Source organism: Erythranthe guttata, chromosome 9 (genome assembly GCF_056151865.1).
Source record: "Erythranthe guttata isolate IM_541 chromosome 9, IM_541, whole genome shotgun sequence".
Lineage (NCBI taxonomy): Eukaryota > Viridiplantae > Streptophyta > Magnoliopsida > Lamiales > Phrymaceae > Erythranthe > Erythranthe guttata.
This window is the reverse complement of record NC_142541.1, coordinates 15741154-15759275: the sequence shown is the minus strand read 5'-3', so window position 1 is coordinate 15759275 and position 18122 is coordinate 15741154. Positions and strand designations below refer to the sequence as shown.

Genomic DNA, 18122 nt, shown 5'->3' with positions numbered 1-18122 from the left:
CACGTGGACACCAAAAAAAGAGAGTAAGAGTAATAATATCATCATCTTCCTGAAGCGTGAACGCCACTCGTTCAATTCCATCGCGTCGAAATCGGGGCAGAAATCATACCTTCGCCAACCCCTTCTTTTACGATCACGATTATTTATTTCCACTCTCCCATTTACCAATCACACACACACACACACACCAGCGAAAAAAGAAAAAAAAAAGTTTTTTTTTTGTTGTTGTTGTTGTTCTTCCCTCCGTTGAGAGAAAGCATCGAATCGAATCGAAAACAATGTCGTGGCAGACTTACGTCGACGATCACTTGATGTGCGAGGTGGAAGGCGCACATCTCGCCGCCGCCGCAATCATCGGCCTCGACGGCAGCGTTTGGGCTCAGAGCTCCGCCTTCCCACAGGTCAGTTCTACGATTTTCCCCCCTTTTTTTCTCGTCCGATTTGATAAAAAAATGAGGATCTGTCGTTTACTTCTGACCTGATTAGATCCGATTCGCAATTGCAATTTTTTTTTTCGATTGATTTGATTTTATGCATTTCCCATTTACAGGACTTAGGATCAATTTGATCATAACTTTGCTAAGATTGTAATGCTGATGCATGTTATATATTACTATCATTTTCACTGAAATATTTTTTTTAATGGATTGGTGTATGTTTGATTCGATGTAAATGTCAAATACGGATAAAATATTGGAAACCACACGAGAAAATTTGATCTATCGGTGTTCGTATCGAACACGACGTTGTCTTTAGTTTTGAACAGAATAGTTGTATTTTTTCATTTCAATTGATTTGCCAGTTTTATCGATCTGTGGGAATTTCTGGCATTTTGCTTACAAGCATTGTAAATTTTTGTATTTGTTTTTGGCTTCTTCTGTATAAATAACAACGTCGTTCCGAATTACTACTCGTATGTATGTTGATGCTCATTTTTATTTTTTATTAATTGTATATTTTCATTTGCAGTTCAATAAGCAAGAGATGGATAACATTGTGAAAGATTTTGACGAGCCTGGATTCCTTGCTCCTACCGGATTATTCCTTGCAGGCGCAAAGTATATGGTTATTCAAGGAGAACCCGGTGCTGTTATTCGAGGAAAAAAGGTGATCGATCGTTTTACGTTTTTCTTGCTATTTTACAACAAAATCAGGTTACGCGTGCGATGTTTTTTTAATATTCTTTTCCTCTTACCCCTTAGCTTTTGAAGAAAATATTCTTGATCAAGAATCGAGATTATATTATGTCTAGAATATCCATGATTTTTGTTATCAACTTATAGTAATGAACAAGTCTTATATTGCAACGAACATGACTTTTTCACCCTTATCGTTGATCATGGCCAATGCAGGGGTCCGGGGGTATAACCGTCAAGAAAACAGCGCAAGCTCTCGTATTCGGGCTCTATGAAGAGCCGATGACTCCAGGTCAGTGCAACATGGTCGTCGAGAAGTTGGGTGACTACCTTCTTGATCAGGGCCTTTAGGCCAATTTTGAGTATCCGCATCGTTGCATTTTCCAAACCTTGCATGCCGAATTTGGCCAATAAGGTTTTTTTTTTTTTTGGAGGATAACAATAATCGATGACAGTATTAGAGAGATTTTTTTCTGTTTTTCTTTTGTAGTAGGGTTTTTTATTTGATTCGAAAGTGTGATCAGATGATCTGGCTTGTTTGTTTGTTACCGGTGGTGCTGCTTTTTGCATCAGCTGAAGTCTGAACTAAAATGGCTGATGAGTTTCTCTCTCATTGCCTCTTATCTCTCTCTCTCTCTCTCTCTCTCTCAATTTCTCTCTAGTATATGTTCATTATTCATTGTTGTATTTTTTTTTTCATTAATTTTTCAGATGTAAACTCTGGCACATTGTTATATTTACTGTTTGTTTTGGGAAATGATAAAAAAGAAAATAGTTTCTAATTTTATTTGTGAAGATAATTATTATCAATAGTTTATGGTATAAAAAATTATGGAAATAGTATTGTCATAAGAATAAAAATGAATAAACCGGATATAGTTTCATGTATACATTACTATGAAAACACGTTAAACGATCAACCTTTAAACAATACAGATTTCGTTCGATTACTACATTTATGTTTTACGGGTTAAATAAGAGGAGTTAGCAACATTTTTTGTTGACAACATTCAAATTATTCAATAAAATTAGTTTCACATCCTTTGTGATTAATTTTGAATGCGTTATTTTTATATGAACTGTTGAATGTTGATTCAAATCACGATTTCGGCCAATGAAACCAATAGTTCCGGACCTCTTCGATCAACAATGTTGCAGACACCAATAAATAAGAGAAAATTGGTTAGTGATAAAGAGAATGCCGTTAAGCTAGTCCGCTTCAAAAATAACGTTCGAAAGCTTGACTTACTAATAAATAGGAAAAGAAAATAGATTTATCTATAATATATTATAAACTATAATATAATTATTGTTAAAGAGTAATATATTATAAAGTATAATATAATTATTGTTAAAGAGTAATATGGTGTTAAAGCATATGAGTTCAATACTCAAACTTTTGGAAGCAAATAATAAATACTTATATACCTAAAATTTATTTCCCCACAACTTTGTCTAATAAAATTTGAAATAAAATAAAATAAAATAAGCGCAACAAACCTAAAGTTGTTCCCGCGCTTTCCGCCCCGTTTGTTATTTATTATATTTAAAAAAAAAAAAAAAGTATTATTTGACCAGGGGTATAATGGGTAATTACCACCCGAAACCCTAATCTGTTTCACTCCGCCGTTCTGAGCTGTCACAACCTCTATAAATACCCACAATTCAGCAGCTCTCTCATTCATCGTTCTCCGTAGCTCATCAGTTCTAAAAATTTCCCCCTCTTTTATTCTGTTTTTTTATTTTATTTATTTACTATCGTATAATAATAATTTTTGGTTTAATTTGATTATTGATGGAACGTATGAAAGCGGAGATTGTGTGTATCGACGTTGTGCGAATTGAAATTCAAATGCACTCTGATCGAAAGTATTCTCCGCAAAATTGATGTTCGCAGGTGAAAGTGGGCAGTTGTTTTTCATTTTTCTCCATTGAAAATTCAACAATCATTTTCTCCACATTCTTAATTCTTCATCACACTTCGATTTATATTTTTATTTCATTTATTTTATTTTATTTTCTTTTAATTAAAAATATTCGATCTGGGTATAAAAAACCCACAAAAAGGATTTATTGGATTTAAATCTGAATTTTAGAATTTGATTCATCTGTTTACTGACATCTGTTTGTATTGGATTGAATATGAGTTTCGATTTATTTTTGAAATTGATTTTTTTCATTAAAATACTTAAATTAATTTATAAAATGTTTTTAATCTCTAGATTTTAAAAATATTATTAGAGTAATAAATATACATGTATTGAAAATTATATGGTGAAAGAAAATTATTCTTTTTTAATTGCCTTGCAGCAAGAAATATGTTTATTAGTTAGGATTTGTTTTGCAAAAATCATCCTTGTGTAATTTTAAATTTCTGAAATAGTCCTCGAGTTAAATAAACTTGGTGAAAACCCCTTTGGACTTTAAGTTTCGTGTTAATTTATCAGGGTGCACGTTTGCTTATACAAATACCCTTTTAATTTAAAATTGGTAGAATTTCATTTACAATAACAGAAAATTGAAAGTAATTAAACAGATTCAGTACTTAGATGTTTAGATGAATATTGATATAATCAATTTAATCGTACGATATGTGTAATACAACAAGAAAACAAGTTATAAAATTATTTGCTGTATTTGTAATCAGATGTAGGTCAGTCATTTCATAGAAGTCAACTCCTAAAGTTGAAGCAAGGACGGTTTCATTCTAATTTTTTTAAATATAGGGACCTTTCTGACAATTCTTGATTTTACTAGTATCGTCCTTGCAATTTACTTGCTAGGAAAGGACTTAAATCGTAATAGAATAAGCCCACTTTGTATTTAAGTAATAAATGATGATATTTTTTTGTTTGACCTACAAGCTCTTGAAGAAACAAGCCCAATAAGTTGTGATCTTTGTAGTTTTTATTGATATTAATTGAAAAGTATTACTAAATGATTTTATTTTGCAAAAATTGTTTTAAAAGGGAAATTAACTTAAGGTCATACTTGTTACTCATTTAGTACATTGTCTAATGAAATATTTATATGTGTTAAGGACTAAATATATTGAATCTTTATAAATTATTGTTCAGCAACGACCCAATCTTCAATAATCAAATCTACTACAGTTGAATTTCTATAAATTAATATAGTTGGGATTAGAAAAACTCAATTAATTTAGCGAATTATTAAATTATTGAGTTAATAATTTAACATATTTCACCGAGTTGGAAAATAAATTATACCTAATTTATGGAAAATCGACGGACATGATTGACTACCCAAGATGGACGGTCAAGATCAAAGTCCAGAATGTTCTCAGTTTAGAATAGACTTTTTTTTTTTTAGAAGGGTTTAGATTGGACTTGAGTGAATTAGTTAATAACAAAATTGGGTCACCGAGTTGGGATCGAGAGAAATAGATAAAAAGGGTAAACCTAATTTATGGAAGATCGACGGACATGATTGATTATCCAAGATGGGCGGTCAAGATAAAAGTCCAGAATCTTCTTGATTTAAAATGGACTTTTTCTTTTTGTTGAGAAGGGTTTAAATTGGACTTAGGTGAGTGAATTTAATACCAAAATTGGGTCACCTCAAATGAATTAGTAATTGAGCCCATTCTAAAGTAAATATATCAGTTAGGCCCAACTCTTCACAGTAGTTGTACATAACGGAGAACTAAACGTAGAAAATGATTCCGTCCCACTTTATCTTTCAATAGTTGGTGAAAGAGCACCATCCCTTTAACAGAATATTCCAACGGGAAACAAACTCCATCCATTAGTGATAAGTTTGAAAATTTGTCAGCAACATGTGCCTCCTCAATCAAACGTCAATTTATTTTCGAGCTAATAGCAATGACCCCCCTGTGTTATTTCTAATTGGCGAATACCCCCCTGTATTATAAATATTAGCACAAAGCCCCCTATATTGTGTTTGGCATTGCACACCGCCACCTATTCATCATTTGGCTGTTGACTAAAGTAAAAAGACTATATTACCCCTAATGTAAAAAAATTAAAAAAAACCCCCAAAACTCAAAACACCTGCTACGTGTTCTCAAAACCAAAAATATCCACTTCTCCCAAATTCAATCCCAAATCGAAGAGAAAAAAAACCCTAAACTCCAAACTCAATTTCGATCGAAATACTCTCCCAAATGCCTTCTATTTAAAGATTCTCGAAGAAAGACGTGAAGACGACTGTGAAATTTCGATTAAAGAGGTATGAAGTTTTTGGGGAGTTGTGGGTTGTGGTCCAGACATTTGTATTAAAATAGTAGGGTTTAAGTTTATGAGGTTTTCGTTTTTTTGGGGGAGTTGTAGGTTGGAGTCCAAACTTTATGTATTTTTTTCGAGAATGTGGGTTGTTGTCGAGACATTGTCTGGATCTTTTGGGGATTGTGGATTAGTGGTCCATTTTTTGATATTATTGTTTTATGTAGGGTATATGTTGTCTATATCTTCAAGAGACATGTGGGGTCTTATTTTTTGGGGGTTTCAATTTTTTAATTTTTTTATTCAAATTTTTGTTTATGATTTTTGTCCAGACATTGTCTGCATTTCTTTTTTTTTACTGTTGAGATTTTTAGGGTTTTCTGTTTGTTTTTTTTTTTTTTATTAACTATTGTAGAGTTTTTTCACTTAAAGTTTTATTATTTATGCAGATGAACCTGTTGTGCGAAATATCTGTATGGTTGGATGGGGTTTTCGTATATAATCCTGAATTGTGTTATGTTGGAGGGAGAAATGTAGTGGCTGGAAAGATTTGCTTGGACTACTTGAACAGGCAGTTACTGTATGATATGTACAAAGCATGTGGAGGTAAAAAAGTGAATGTCAACTTTTACTTCTTGTACCCTGGGCAATCACTTGAACATGGGCTCAAGTACATTATAGATGATGTAAGTATTGCATGGTTGGTGAATGTTCATGAAGAACTGGACCAGTTGACACTTTACACTGAAGATGTAGACATAGAGCCAATCATTGCAGTTGATAAGGATGGGAATGTAATTGAAAAGAGGAAAGAAATTCTTTATTTGCGGAATGGTGATGAAGATACAGTTGATGAAGACTCAACAACTGCACAACCTCAGCCTGAAGAACCTCATCCTGAAGAACCAACTAGTGAAGAAGTACAACCTGAAGAACCAACAAGTGAAGAACTACATCATGAAGAAGCAGCAGCTGAAGAAGTACAGCCTGAAGAACCAACACTTGAAGAGATTTTTGCTGAATTCCTAACCACTGAAGAACCAACACCTGAAGATGTGTTTGCTGAAGTACCAAGAAATGAACAACAACCAACTGAAGAACCAAGAAATGAAGATACCAGAAATGATGATGTGGTGTTTTCTGAGGATGATGATTCAGATGATGGTGACTACATTCAGCCTGAAGATTGTTCAGATGATGTTGATGTACATTCTGATGCTCCAAGTGAAGAGTTAGAAGACATTGAGGGGTCTTCAGATGATGACATTTTTTTGAATAGACAGTTCAGTAAGCAAGACTTGATCAAGAAGTTGAAAAGAATGGGCAAGAAATCCAAAAGACCAGCTAGAAGGTTGCAGAAATGTGCAGTGCAACCATCTACAACCCAATGGTACAGTGAGGCAGAAGATGATGATACTATTGAGAATCTGAATGACTCAACTAAAGCCAAATGCCCTATATTCAGTGAAGGACAGAGTATGAAGAATAAAAATTTAGAAGAGTTGATGAAATTTTCAAATGTTGATGCATTTAGAGAGGCTCTCACAGATTGGTTAGTGAGAAATGGGTATGAACTTGAATTTTTGAAAAATGAAAGGAAAAGGGTAACAGCAGAATGCAAAGAAAAAGGATGTAGTTGGAGAATCCATGCATCTGTTGTACAAGGTGGTCCAATATTTCAGGTATTTAAATATTATATTTTTTGTGTACTATTCTATTTTATATTATGGTTTCTTGGTTTCTGTTTTTTTTTAATATTTATGTACTTATCTATTATGTATTATTTTTTAATTAAGTATTTTTAATTTATTTATTGTAGATCAAGAAACTAACTGGAGAACACACCTGTTCAAGGAAAAGAATTAACAAGCATGCTAGTGCAAAATATATTGGAATGAGAATGGGAGACTCCATTAAAGACAATCCAGATGTTGAAATATGCAAACTTGGAAACTCAGTGATGAGAAAGGTGGGTGTAGAAGCTGGCTACTGGAAGACTTTGAGGGCAAAAAAAGATGCACTCAACAAAATAAGGGGACAAGATGCTCAAGAATACAGTCTCTTGTGGGATTACTGTGAAACTGTTAGAGCTAGAAACCCTGGTGCTAAGTTATTGCTGAGAAAGATTCTTTATTCAGATCCTCCAATCTTTGAGAGGATGTATTTCAGCCTTCCCCCAATGAGGTTGGGATTTCTTGCAGGATGCAGGCCACTAATTGGATTAGATGGATGTTTTTTGAAAACACCACATGGAGGGCAGCTTCTTTGTGCTGTTGGGAGGGATGGGAATGATAACCTTTTTCCAATTTCTCTAGCTGTGGTTCCAGTTGAGAACAGAGAATCCTGGACATGGTTTTTGGGTGAGTTGCTAGAAGAAATTGGAGGTGTTGAAGAAAGGAAATGGACCTTCATTTCTGACAGGCAAAAAGGTCTTCTTGAAGCTATTAAAGATGTTGCCCCTGGTTGTGATCACAGGTTTTGTGTGAGGCACATCTACCAGAATTTCAAGCAAAAATGGCCAGCTTTGGAGCTGAAAACAATGTTATGGAGAGCTGCTTCCACAGGCAACAAAAATGAATTTGAAGCAGTTATGGTGGAGATTGGCAGGTTTGATAAAGCTGCAGCAGAATATTTAAGAAAAATTCCTCCATGTCATTGGGCCAGATCTTATTTCTCAAGAAGCTGCAAGACAGATGTGTTAGTAAACAATCTGTGTGAATCCTTCAATAGCTACATCCTTGAGGCTAGAGAGAAGCCTATCATTAGCATGTTTGAGTGGATCAGAAGTAGATTGACAAGCAGAATTCAAACAAAAAAGGCTGGAATGGAGAAGTATGAAGGGTCTATCTGTCCTAATATCTTGAAAAAGATCAACAAGTCTCAACAACTTGCAAGAAATTGTTTTCCAAGATGGCATGGACAAGAAGAATTTGAAGTGGATATTCATAATGACAGATATGTCGTGGACCTAGCTACCAGAACATGCACATGTGGATTGTTTCAATTAAATGGGTATCCTTGTCATCATGCATGGGCTTGCATTGCAGATAGGAGGTATAAAGTTGAGGACTATGTGGACTCGTGGTATAAAAAAGATACATACTTGAAGGTTTATGCATATATGATACATGCAGTCCCTGGACCAAAAGACTACATCAAGACCTCTTTCGAGCCACTTGCAGCCCCAAAGTTGAACAAGAAAGCTGGGAGACCTAAGAAAATGAGAAGAAGAGGTCCAGATGAACTTCACACCACTTCTTACAGAAAGGGTCTCACACATACTTGTAAGAACTGCCTACAACTAGGCCATAACAAGGCATCGTGTAAAAATCCTACAAATCCAAGGTCTAAACTTTACAAGGTATTTGTAGCTTTTTAATATTTTTTTTCCTTTTAATTACTTGAATTTTTTCTTGAAGGATTTCAAGCATTAATTGTTATTTGTTGGTTTATTTGTCTGTGATAGGGAAACCCTGCAAATGAGGAAATTCAAAATTCTCAAGGTGCTCCTCCATCTTCCAGTCAAGGACCATCAACCTCTGTTGCACCAACAAACTCTTCTACACCAAGGTCAAATGTTTCTAGCTCTGTTGCACCATCTTCTACTCAACCAAGTTCTTCCATTCAAGATCAATCTGTTGCTGCACCAGGAAGGGTTAGAAACATTAAAAATTGTTTTATCTTTCTGCTCTTTCTGCCCCATTTATTTTTCTAATTCATAGGTTACAATTGTAGGTATATGTGGGAAGAAGGAATGAGGGTTTACTAGGAAGAAGTAAGAAAATCAAAAACCCGCGGGCAACAAATCAAACACAAAGAGTGCCTGCTGTTGTACCAACGGTTCCTCCAACTTCACAAGCAGCTGTTCCTCCAATGGCAACAGCTAATGTTCCTCCAAATGTTCCAAATTCCAGCAACCCTCCTGTGCGCAAAAGGAAGCCTCAAATATCCGAAGTCCTTCATAATATTAGGGAGGCTGCCAAGAAGAAACGCATTTGGAAAGTTTGACTTGTGTTGAAAGTTGAACATTTTTTTTGATGACTTTTGCTGGTATTTTTGGGTTTTTGATGCAATCATAACAGCCTGTGATGGTTTGATATGTTGGCTGTCTATTGAACATGCAATTGTAACAGCCTGTAATGTCTATTGAACATTATTTTTTGTTGTTGGCTGTTTCTGAAAAATATTGTTGTTTGTTTGAGATGTTTTTTATGGATTGTTTATTGTTATTGTTTATTTGTAGATGTTGCTTGTTGGTTATTGTTGACATATGAATTGGTTGTTGCTGGCAAATACAGGGAAATTGAAAAAACAGTGGAGATACTTGCCAATTTTCATTAACATAGGGGGGTATTTGCTAATTAATTTCAAATCATAGGGGGGTGGTTGCTGATATTTATTTATATGCGGGGTTATTTGCTAATTTGCTAACCAAATACTGGAAAATTAGAAAATTTTACAGAATTTTACAGAATTTTATCATTGCAAAGTTGAACAAATAATGAACAAATAACATCTCAAACTCTCAATAATACTTGAATAAATAACATTGTCAATACTACATTGATAAACAACAACACTACATTATATCTTGCATTGAATAAAACATATTAAATTGATTAAAGGTTTCAAATCTTCATCAACAACACCTAAATAACATTGTCAATACTACATTGATAAACAACAACACTACATTATATCTTGCATTGAATAAAACATATTAAATTGATTAAAGGTTTCAAATCTTCATCAACAACACCAGAACAATGGCGAACAATGCTACGCATATAACCCATGAGATTTTCAACAAGATTCGATCATGCCGATAGTTTTCTTTTTTCTCTTCGACGCTACCTTTAGAAATAACTTCATCTAGCTCTTCGATATCATCTGGCAAACCTTGCTCAGCATATTCCCAACCTGGATATTGTACAGTCACCCCAATGGGTTCCCAAGTTGTTCGATATGGGTCACACCAACGGAAAAACTGGCATTGACGAAACTGACAAGAATAATACAATCTTCCTTTTGATGGTTTTGTTGCAGTTTCGACCACCCTTATACAAGATTTCAAATTGCAGAAACAAAATGGGTTAAATGGATACCTCAGATCCATATATGGCTTGCATTTTTTTCTCTTCGTCGCGTTGCTTGAGGTGTGAGAAGACATGATTTCTCTAATTTGCTGGGAATTACAGACTATGAACACAAGAAATTGGGGAAGAAGACGAGCATGATTTCTCTAATTTCCTGGGTATTACAGACTACGAACACAAGAAATTGGGGAAGAAGACGAGTAAAACCCCTAATTTGCTGGGAATTGCAGAATATATGGGGAAGATGATATAAAACGACGTCGTTCAGTTCCTTGAGGAATTTAAGGGTATTTTTGACTTTTCCGGGTATTTTTTGACGCAAAATACACAACCATTCGCATAATTTGCGCGTGCGCTACACGAAAAGCTGTCAGGGGGTTTTGTGACCTTGACTAAATTTCATAGGGGGTATTTGCTAATAATTTTATCACAGGTGGTTTTCCGACAATTAGAGATAACACAGGGGTGGTTTTTGCAAAAAACCCATTTATTTTCTGATAGCGTTTCGAAATAATTTGTTTAATTTTTATTTTTTCGACAGTTGAAATAATTATTTAACGGCCTTAGAATAATTGTATTCAATTTTCATTTATGTTTTTAAACTAGTCAATTTTTTTTTATTTTTTTTTATTAAAATGGTTTGCTCAGTCAAACATAGTCAGTTCAAATTTATCTAGATGTAATGAACCAAGTCAATTTGTAGGAGGAATGTAACACCAAAAAATTCTACCATTTCTTCACACTTTCTTATAAATTATTTTCCAATTTCTTTAATTTAAAAATATGTAGTGGACATTGACATATGTGGCTAGATGATATGGGAACAAAAAACAAGATATGTTTCACATGATTCTTGCTAAAGTTGGTGAGACAAATATAGGTCAATCCCATGTTTAATATTATAAATTAGTAATATTCAATATCCACCACTAGATTTTGGCAATTCTTGTCCACAATTATTTATAGAAACTATAGTTGAACAACCAAGATAAATATAGAGCTGCAAGTTGGACGGATCAAATCAGAATTACTATTTTTGAGAAACAAATTGAGTTTTTCCGAACATATAGAACTTTTCTCCATCGAAGATAATGGTGCTGGGAATTTTAGAAATTGCAATGAAAAAAATTGTTTTGAAATCGAGAATTTTTAAATTGGAATCGACGGAATTCGAGAATTTCAATTTTTAGTTACCTAATATATAAAAGACACAATAATATTGATTTTATAATTGCAATATTCTCCAAAATTTACTTTATTGGGAAAAAATATCAGAATTCGAAATAGGATCGAAAATTGGAATCTCACTCAAATAGCGGTCCAAATAATTTCAAACTATCGAAAATTGAAATTTCAAAAGTTCAAATGAAATTATTGTTCTGAAAAACGAAACTTCAAAATTAACCGTGGATCCGATTTACACCGCCATAAATAAGATACACCCCACAATATATTAGTTTATACCATGTTAAATACACCAGAAAAATATATCATGAAAATGTCTATTATTCATAAGCACACAAACGCACACATACACTCACATTGACGTTTGTAAATCAACAGTAAAAATCAACCAATCTAAGATTTATCGATTGTAGTATAAAAATAATCCAATATGTGTCCTTTATAATTTCCCACCTTTATATATATATATATATATATATATATATATAATTTAATGTCCTTTATCTTTTTGAGGAGAGAGATGTTTGGTAGGGGTGAGAGAGAAAGGACGGTGACAAGGATATGGATGAGGGCTCCAAACTGCATTGAACTTATCTTTGTTCGAATTAAAGGGAAAATAAAAAACCCAAAAGTCAAGAATTCATTTCAAACCATAGAATAAGAAGATAATGTCGAATCTATAGATAAGGCGTTACATTACTTTCAATTTTAAAAAAGTACGGCCAATTAAATTCACTTGTGTCTGAAATCATCAAACTTTTTCGAGGGGCTCCCACTAAAATCACCCGCAGTTTCACCAAATTTTAAAATAATAATAATAATAATTATTATTATTATTAGGGTAAATTACAAACACCCCCTGAGGTATGGTCAAATTACAAAAACCCCCCTATTGTTTAGATAATTGCATCTACCCCCCTCAACTATGATTTTTTTCTTAGACCTCCACCTTTATGGTGCCAAATTCAACATAGTCATCTAGATTCCGTGAAATGTGCTCTAGTTTGTACTATTTTTGTGTAAAAAATACAGTTTCCGATGCACCACAAACTGATATATACAAGCTAAAAATCACATATTATGGTCATCTTGCTTCATAATGTAAAGTTTGAATGCGATAAAACGGGTACAAAAGTGATAATATTCCATATAATCTCGAAAATTCCACTAAATTTGATGAGTTGAGGGGGTGGTTATAATTATCCAAACAATAGGGGTGTTTTTGTAATTTGGCCATACCTCAGGGGGGTGTTTGTAATTTACCCTTATTATTATTAAAAGAAAAAGAAAAAAAAAAAAAACCGTGCATCCATGATGACGTGTCTACACGTATTTGTCGGCGGACCTATCCATAAGCTTGTAGCTTATCCAATGAAGCGTCAGATTTCGGGTCAACCCGTTTGTTGCTGTCCGCGTGTCAGCTTTCTTGACCGTAAATCAATACAAAACTGTAGTTTTGGTCCTCCATCTTTTCTTATTTAACAATTTAGTCCTTTAACTTTTCTATATTTCAATTTTACATGCAATACTTTAAGAATACAGTAAATTTTGTCCAATTTTAGATAAATTTTTAATTTTATAAAGTTACAGATAAAACAGAAATATTTTACTTACGTTGTGTTTGCAAAAGTTTATTTAAAAACATAAATTATGGATTGTGAGTTAGCTTAGTTTCAAGTGTTTATTTATAAAAGTTGGGGTGCTTGCAAATTTACCGGTAATAAACTTAAACAGAAAAAGCAGTGTCAATTGTGTCTAACAAATTATTGGTAAAACTTGCTTATTTTAAAAGTAGTTTACAAACACTTAGAAATAGATTATGAGGAAAAGAAAACTCACAATCTATTATAAAATCTTTTGCAAACACCACCTAAAACATAAGCTTAACAAATGTAAAACCAACATCTAACTTTGCCTTGATGGAACTTCGGTTATCTGAGATGATGAATTTTTAAAATTATAATTTTTATAGCGTCCATATAATTAAATTTCATCAACCTTTGTTAGCCGCATTTTTAACAAATCGGTATAATTCAAATTCAACTGAAGTAGGACCAAAAATGCAAAATTTAGAAACTTATGGCATGTAAAATAAAACTAAAACAATTAAAGGACTAAATATCTAAATAAACCAAAGATAAAGGACTAAAATTAAAATTTCCCAAAAAGAAACACAGAAACTCCATCCCTCCACATCTTTCATCCTATATATAACTCTCAATAATTTCTTCCCAAAGAATTCATTTTTATCACAACTTTTTAATCATTCCCTTTAATTTTTCCATGACATTATTTCCAAGTATGGAACAAGGCAAAAACACTCATCTATTTCAAGATTCATGGCTGCTTCACTATCAAGAAGATGAAGAAGAAGATCAGAAGCCCACGTCATCATCTTCCTCATCATCATCCATCGGAGAAGAATCAACGGTCTCAAATCAATCATCAATATCATGCGACGACACAGCAGATGACGCGTCATCATCTTCATCATCACCATCAAATTCTTCGTACGATCTTTCAGAAATCATGGCCCAGCTCCCCATCAAGTAAGATCTGATTCCTCGCCAATTTAAAAAAAAAAAATTAATCTTTTTTTTTTAATCAGGGACTAAATTGAAAAACTTGTTATTTGCAGAAGAGGGCTTTCGAAATTTTATAATGGCAAATCGGAGTCGTTTACTTCGCTTTCGAGGGTTACGAGTATTGAAGAACTGGCGAAGAAAGCAATTCCTTGCAGAAGAAGTTTGAAGGCATCAAAAAGCTGTGGATTAGGGCTAAATAATTATAAGCCATACACTATGCCAAAAGCTGTTATTACAAAGAAAGCTGCAAAGGGTTCTTTTTTCTCATCTTTTCCGGGTAAAAGAGTTGGATTTATGAGCAGCAAACCGCCGGTTAATCCTTCTTCACATAACAAGTTAGAATGCTAAACAAACTGTTTTTTTATGAGAGAGAAAGTGATGAGAGAGAGAGAGAGAGAGAGAGAGAGAGAGAGAGAGAGAGAGAGAGAGAGTTGTGTGTATAGTAGCGAATTTTGTGTTGGTTTAATTTCTTTTTTCTTCCATTGTTAAAAATGGATTTGCTGTTGACAAGTTAGCATTCACTGTATTTTTTTTTTCTTCAACTTTTTAAGTCCAGTTTGGGTGATTTTGTAAGATCACCTCTTAACCGTGAATTTCACGTCGAATCAAATTCAATAGAATCTTTAAAACTTGTGTGTAATATTCTCTGATCTGTACTCGTCTTGTGTAAAAATATAGTTTTTGATGTACCACAAAATCTGATATTTATAAGCCAAGAGATACATTTTATGATCTTATTGTACAAAATATAGAACTTGAATGCGACATAACAGGTACAAACCGGAGAAATTTTAAGCAAATTCATAGTTGAGGGTGATTGTAATTACCCAATTACGAGTGGGTCGTATTCGTAATTTGATCTTATCTCAGGGGATTGACCGTAATTTAACAGTTTTTATTGTAGCCACTTTGTATGTATAAAGGAGCTTCGAAATTCATGTGCCAAAAAAAGAATTGAGTGGTTCCTCTTGTGTTGTGGTATTTCTTGATTGTTTCAACAAATTCAAGAAAAAAGAAAATGGCAAAAGAGTAAATAGAACAGCAGTAGCAAAAACACATATGAAAGATTTGATTCATTGAAGAAGTTTGCAGATAAAACATAAAATCAAACAATAAATTCCTAGGAAGAATACAAAGACAAACAACTGAGGAAGATGTTTCAGACAAATTTCCTACAAGAGAGGCTGTAATAAAAATTCATGGTGATGTTGCCGCTGCACGGTTACGAATTCGAGTCGATCGTCTAATCGGAGTGACTTCAATCATGGCTTCTCCTCCACTTTGGCCTCCCTATTCAATTCAAGATGATAATACACAATCATGATTTAATAATTATTAAAATAAAAATAAAGAAATGTCTCATTAAATATCAATATGTAATTTGAAATTTACCTCTTTCTTCTTGTTCCTCCTTACTGTGACGGGAGAAATTGGTCGAGTTTCTAATTCAGTCATCTGATTCTTCTCGCCACTGATTTTAAGGTTGCTCATTTTTCCGATAACGATTTCACCGATCAACTCAGCAGCTGGTGCGCAAATCCCGGAAGCTTCTTCTGCTGGATGAGTTGTTGCTGGAGGAGGTCTCGCAGAAAACTCGATTTTTCTCGGGACAGTCTCAGCTGCAAACTCGGGGTTTTCGACAGACGTGCTTCTTCTTGATTTCTTCGAGCGATAAACGATGCCAAATAATGTAAGAATTAAGGATGTAATAAAGACTCCAATAACAGCTGGGATGTTTTCCCATCCCACTTTCTCGATTTCAGCTTCATTATCGTATACAACAACTACTTCATCGACTTCATTTTCCGATAATGTATCGCGCAATTCAAGAACAACTTCCGTGGGCTGTTGTGGAATTGATTTCACCGAAACTTCAACCTCATCAACATTACTTTCCTCGTTCAATCCCAGATAAGAAGAAGCCTCTGTACTTTCGTCGGTTTTTACAGCTGTCACTTCGTCCAAGTTCTTGATTTCGTATTCAATTTCATCGATTCTTACAACCTCAATTTCCGCACCCTCGTCAATCTTATCTTCAATTCCAACAAACTCCAAATTTTCGACATTATCTTCAACAATTTCTGCCTCAACACCCTCTCCACTCTCTCCATTTTCTTCTTCGTAAATTTCCACCTCATACCCCTCACTGTAATTATCACCAACTTTTAACCAATCACCGCTATGCATTTCCATACCGATGAGCTCAAATGTTTCTTTCTTAATCGTAGGATAACTTTCGGTGAGATTCCTCCAACCAGCGGCTGATTGAGTTGGCGAAGATGCCAGAGAATTCATCGAACAAATATACGAGGTCGACAAAAAACAAGCAACCAACGTGAACACAAGTTTAACTACTCCTTTAAAACACCATCCTATCTCCTCAATTTCTTCTTCTTCCTCTTCTTCCTCCTCGAAATAATAACCGTCGCTTACAGTTGCACCCTCTTCCTCAAGATTCTCTTCGTTTTTCGTATTTAAAATAATCTCTTTAGGAGGGGAAGAAAAAGAAGAATCTTTAACTTCCTCAACTGATGAAGCAGACTCAACTTCATCACTAGCCTCCTTAGACTCGAAAGAGCTATCCAAATCCTGTTTTTCTAATCGATTAAAAATCTCGTGACGCCTATTCGGATTAAAACGTAAATATTTAGGCCTAGGGGATAGGTAATTCCTCTGAGGATCATAGCCCTTATCAGGCTCAGACGACGCATGATCGTAAGACGAAATTACTATCCTAGACGACGACCGACTGGCAAGACTATTACTACTCATAACGAAATACGATTTTTCCACATGGTCTTCGGAATCGGAATCGTTTCTTTCGGATAGAACTTTCTTTCGAGATGCAGCCTTCGAAGATGCAGATATGGTGGGTGACATGAAATGTTTGGGGGCCATTTTCTTAAACTTGGGGGTTGTTTTATCTTGACTTGATTCGTTCTCGTTATTCTCTCCTGAAACCCAAATTAAATCAAGATTCAATTTTTAGGTCATTTCAACAATTTTTAGGTAAAAAACCCCAATTACAGAAACCCTAATTTGCAATTTTAGCACATTCTCGATTAACAGGGTTGTCGAAAACATGGAGCAAAAAAATTGAAGAATTATAATCACGAAACAAAAGTCTATTAAAAGGGTTCTTTGTTCTTACCAGTAGATGAGGGTTTTGATGGAAACGACACCGTTTCAGAAGCCACCATTTTCATTCAAATATTCTTCCAAGAATTGGAAATGATTTTACTTCTTGATGCAGTTTCGAAGAGGGCAGTTGAATTGTGTTTAACAGCTGATGTGTATGGATTCAATAAAGTGACCGTTGGGGGATTTGGATTTGAATTTCTGTGTTTCTGACCGTTGGAGAAGTGACGCAAGCCTGTCACGTGCCAAACGGCTAAACGAGGGCAAAATAGTAATTATACATTGTTTAAATATAAGAGGCCTTGAAGGAGAACCCAACTCAAAAGCCCAACAATTAGGCCCAGGAAATTTTTTAACCGGCCTCAATTTTTTACCCATTGAATAATATTAGATTTACACTTTAGCCATGATTTTTAGGGTAAATTACAATCGCCCCCTGAGGTAAGGTATATTTACAAACAATGCCCTTTATTTTTCCATAATTAAATCTTACACTAGAACCTTTTTGTTGGGGGTTGAATGTAAGAAAGTTGCAAACTACATGGCTTGGATGTATTTTTTTAGAAACAAGGGAATTTTTCCGAGGGAGGTGATTGTAATTTACCCTAATTTTTAAGTGTCTCTTTAATCTTTCCATATTATTTGTGTGTTCTAGAGTTTCAATGCAAATGTATATTTACTTCTTGCCAATTTTACCATTTATTATTATTGAGTATTTGTATGAGAAAAAAATAATATTTAATAATTTCTTAGTATGGGTAAAGATTATTTTTTCTT

General features: G+C 34.1%; 4 protein-coding genes and 1 non-coding gene across 5 annotated transcripts; 4 read left to right on the top strand and 1 right to left on the bottom strand.

Annotated features, from left to right (window-relative positions):
• Window positions 1-63: 63 nt before the first annotated feature.
• LOC105975655 (profilin-A) lies at window positions 64-1918 on the top strand. Its single transcript, XM_013000848.2, has 3 exons — window positions 64-401; window positions 970-1107; window positions 1353-1918. Exons 1-3 carry the CDS (start codon window positions 279-281, stop codon window positions 1485-1487), a joined length of 396 nt encoding a protein of 131 aa, XP_012856302.1. The 5' UTR covers window positions 64-278; the 3' UTR covers window positions 1488-1918.
• Window positions 1919-2943: 1025 nt separating this feature from the next.
• Window positions 2944-3099, top strand: LOC148768215 (small nucleolar RNA snoR135). The gene has a single exon (XR_016033711.1). It is a non-coding gene; the product is annotated as a small nucleolar RNA snoR135 (small nucleolar RNA).
• A 2664-nt stretch (window positions 3100-5763) lies between these two features.
• On the top strand, window positions 5764-8852 carry LOC105962660 (uncharacterized). The gene is made up of 2 exons (XM_088823580.1): window positions 5764-7023; window positions 7161-8852. The coding sequence occupies exons 1-2, from the start codon at window positions 5785-5787 to the stop codon at window positions 8718-8720; spliced, it is 2799 nt and encodes a 932-aa protein (XP_088679706.1). The 5' UTR covers window positions 5764-5784; the 3' UTR covers window positions 8721-8852.
• A 5002-nt stretch (window positions 8853-13854) lies between these two features.
• LOC105975958 (uncharacterized) lies at window positions 13855-14770 on the top strand. The gene is made up of 2 exons (XM_013001220.2): window positions 13855-14171; window positions 14261-14770. Exons 1-2 carry the CDS (start codon window positions 13906-13908, stop codon window positions 14553-14555), a joined length of 561 nt encoding a protein of 186 aa, XP_012856674.2. The 5' UTR covers window positions 13855-13905; the 3' UTR covers window positions 14556-14770.
• Window positions 14771-15258: 488 nt separating this feature from the next.
• LOC105975956 (uncharacterized) lies at window positions 15259-17518 on the bottom strand. Its single transcript, XM_013001219.2, has 3 exons — window positions 17359-17518; window positions 15600-17161; window positions 15259-15497 (listed from the first exon to the last, which is right to left on the bottom strand). Exons 1-3 carry the CDS (start codon window positions 17411-17413, stop codon window positions 15405-15407), a joined length of 1710 nt encoding a protein of 569 aa, XP_012856673.2. The 5' UTR covers window positions 17414-17518; the 3' UTR covers window positions 15259-15404.
• Window positions 17519-18122: the final 604 nt, after the last annotated feature.

What these genes read in the sequence shown, in the direction of transcription:
- LOC105975655 (XM_013000848.2), top strand. Translation starts at nt 279, where the DNA reads ATGTCGTGGCAGACTTACGTCGACGATCACTTGATGTGCGAGGTGGAA. An exon ending in AGAGCTCCGCCTTCCCACAG is followed by an intron (nt 402 to 969) that starts GTCAGTTCTACG and finishes TTTCATTTGCAG; the next exon opens with TTCAATAAGCAAGAGATGGA. An exon ending in CTGTTATTCGAGGAAAAAAG is followed by an intron (nt 1,108 to 1,352) that starts GTGATCGATCGT and finishes TGGCCAATGCAG; the next exon opens with GGGTCCGGGGGTATAACCGT.
- LOC105975958 (XM_013001220.2), top strand. Translation starts at nt 13,906, where the DNA reads ATGACATTATTTCCAAGTATGGAACAAGGCAAAAACACTCATCTATTT. An exon ending in ATGGCCCAGCTCCCCATCAA is followed by an intron (nt 14,172 to 14,260) that starts GTAAGATCTGAT and finishes TGTTATTTGCAG; the next exon opens with AAGAGGGCTTTCGAAATTTT.
- LOC105975956 (XM_013001219.2), bottom strand. Translation starts at nt 17,413, where the DNA reads ATGAAAATGGTGGCTTCTGAAACGGTGTCGTTTCCATCAAAACCCTCA. An exon ending in ATCAAAACCCTCATCTACTG is followed by an intron (nt 17,162 to 17,358) that starts GTAAGAACAAAG and finishes TTTGGGTTTCAG; the next exon opens with GAGAGAATAACGAGAACGAA. An exon ending in GGAGGAACAAGAAGAAAGAG is followed by an intron (nt 15,498 to 15,599) that starts GTAAATTTCAAA and finishes TGAATTGAATAG; the next exon opens with GGAGGCCAAAGTGGAGGAGA.
- LOC105962660 (XM_088823580.1), top strand. Translation starts at nt 5,785, where the DNA reads ATGCAGATGAACCTGTTGTGCGAAATATCTGTATGGTTGGATGGGGTT. An exon ending in AAGGTGGTCCAATATTTCAG is followed by an intron (nt 7,024 to 7,160) that starts GTATTTAAATAT and finishes TATTTATTGTAG; the next exon opens with ATCAAGAAACTAACTGGAGA.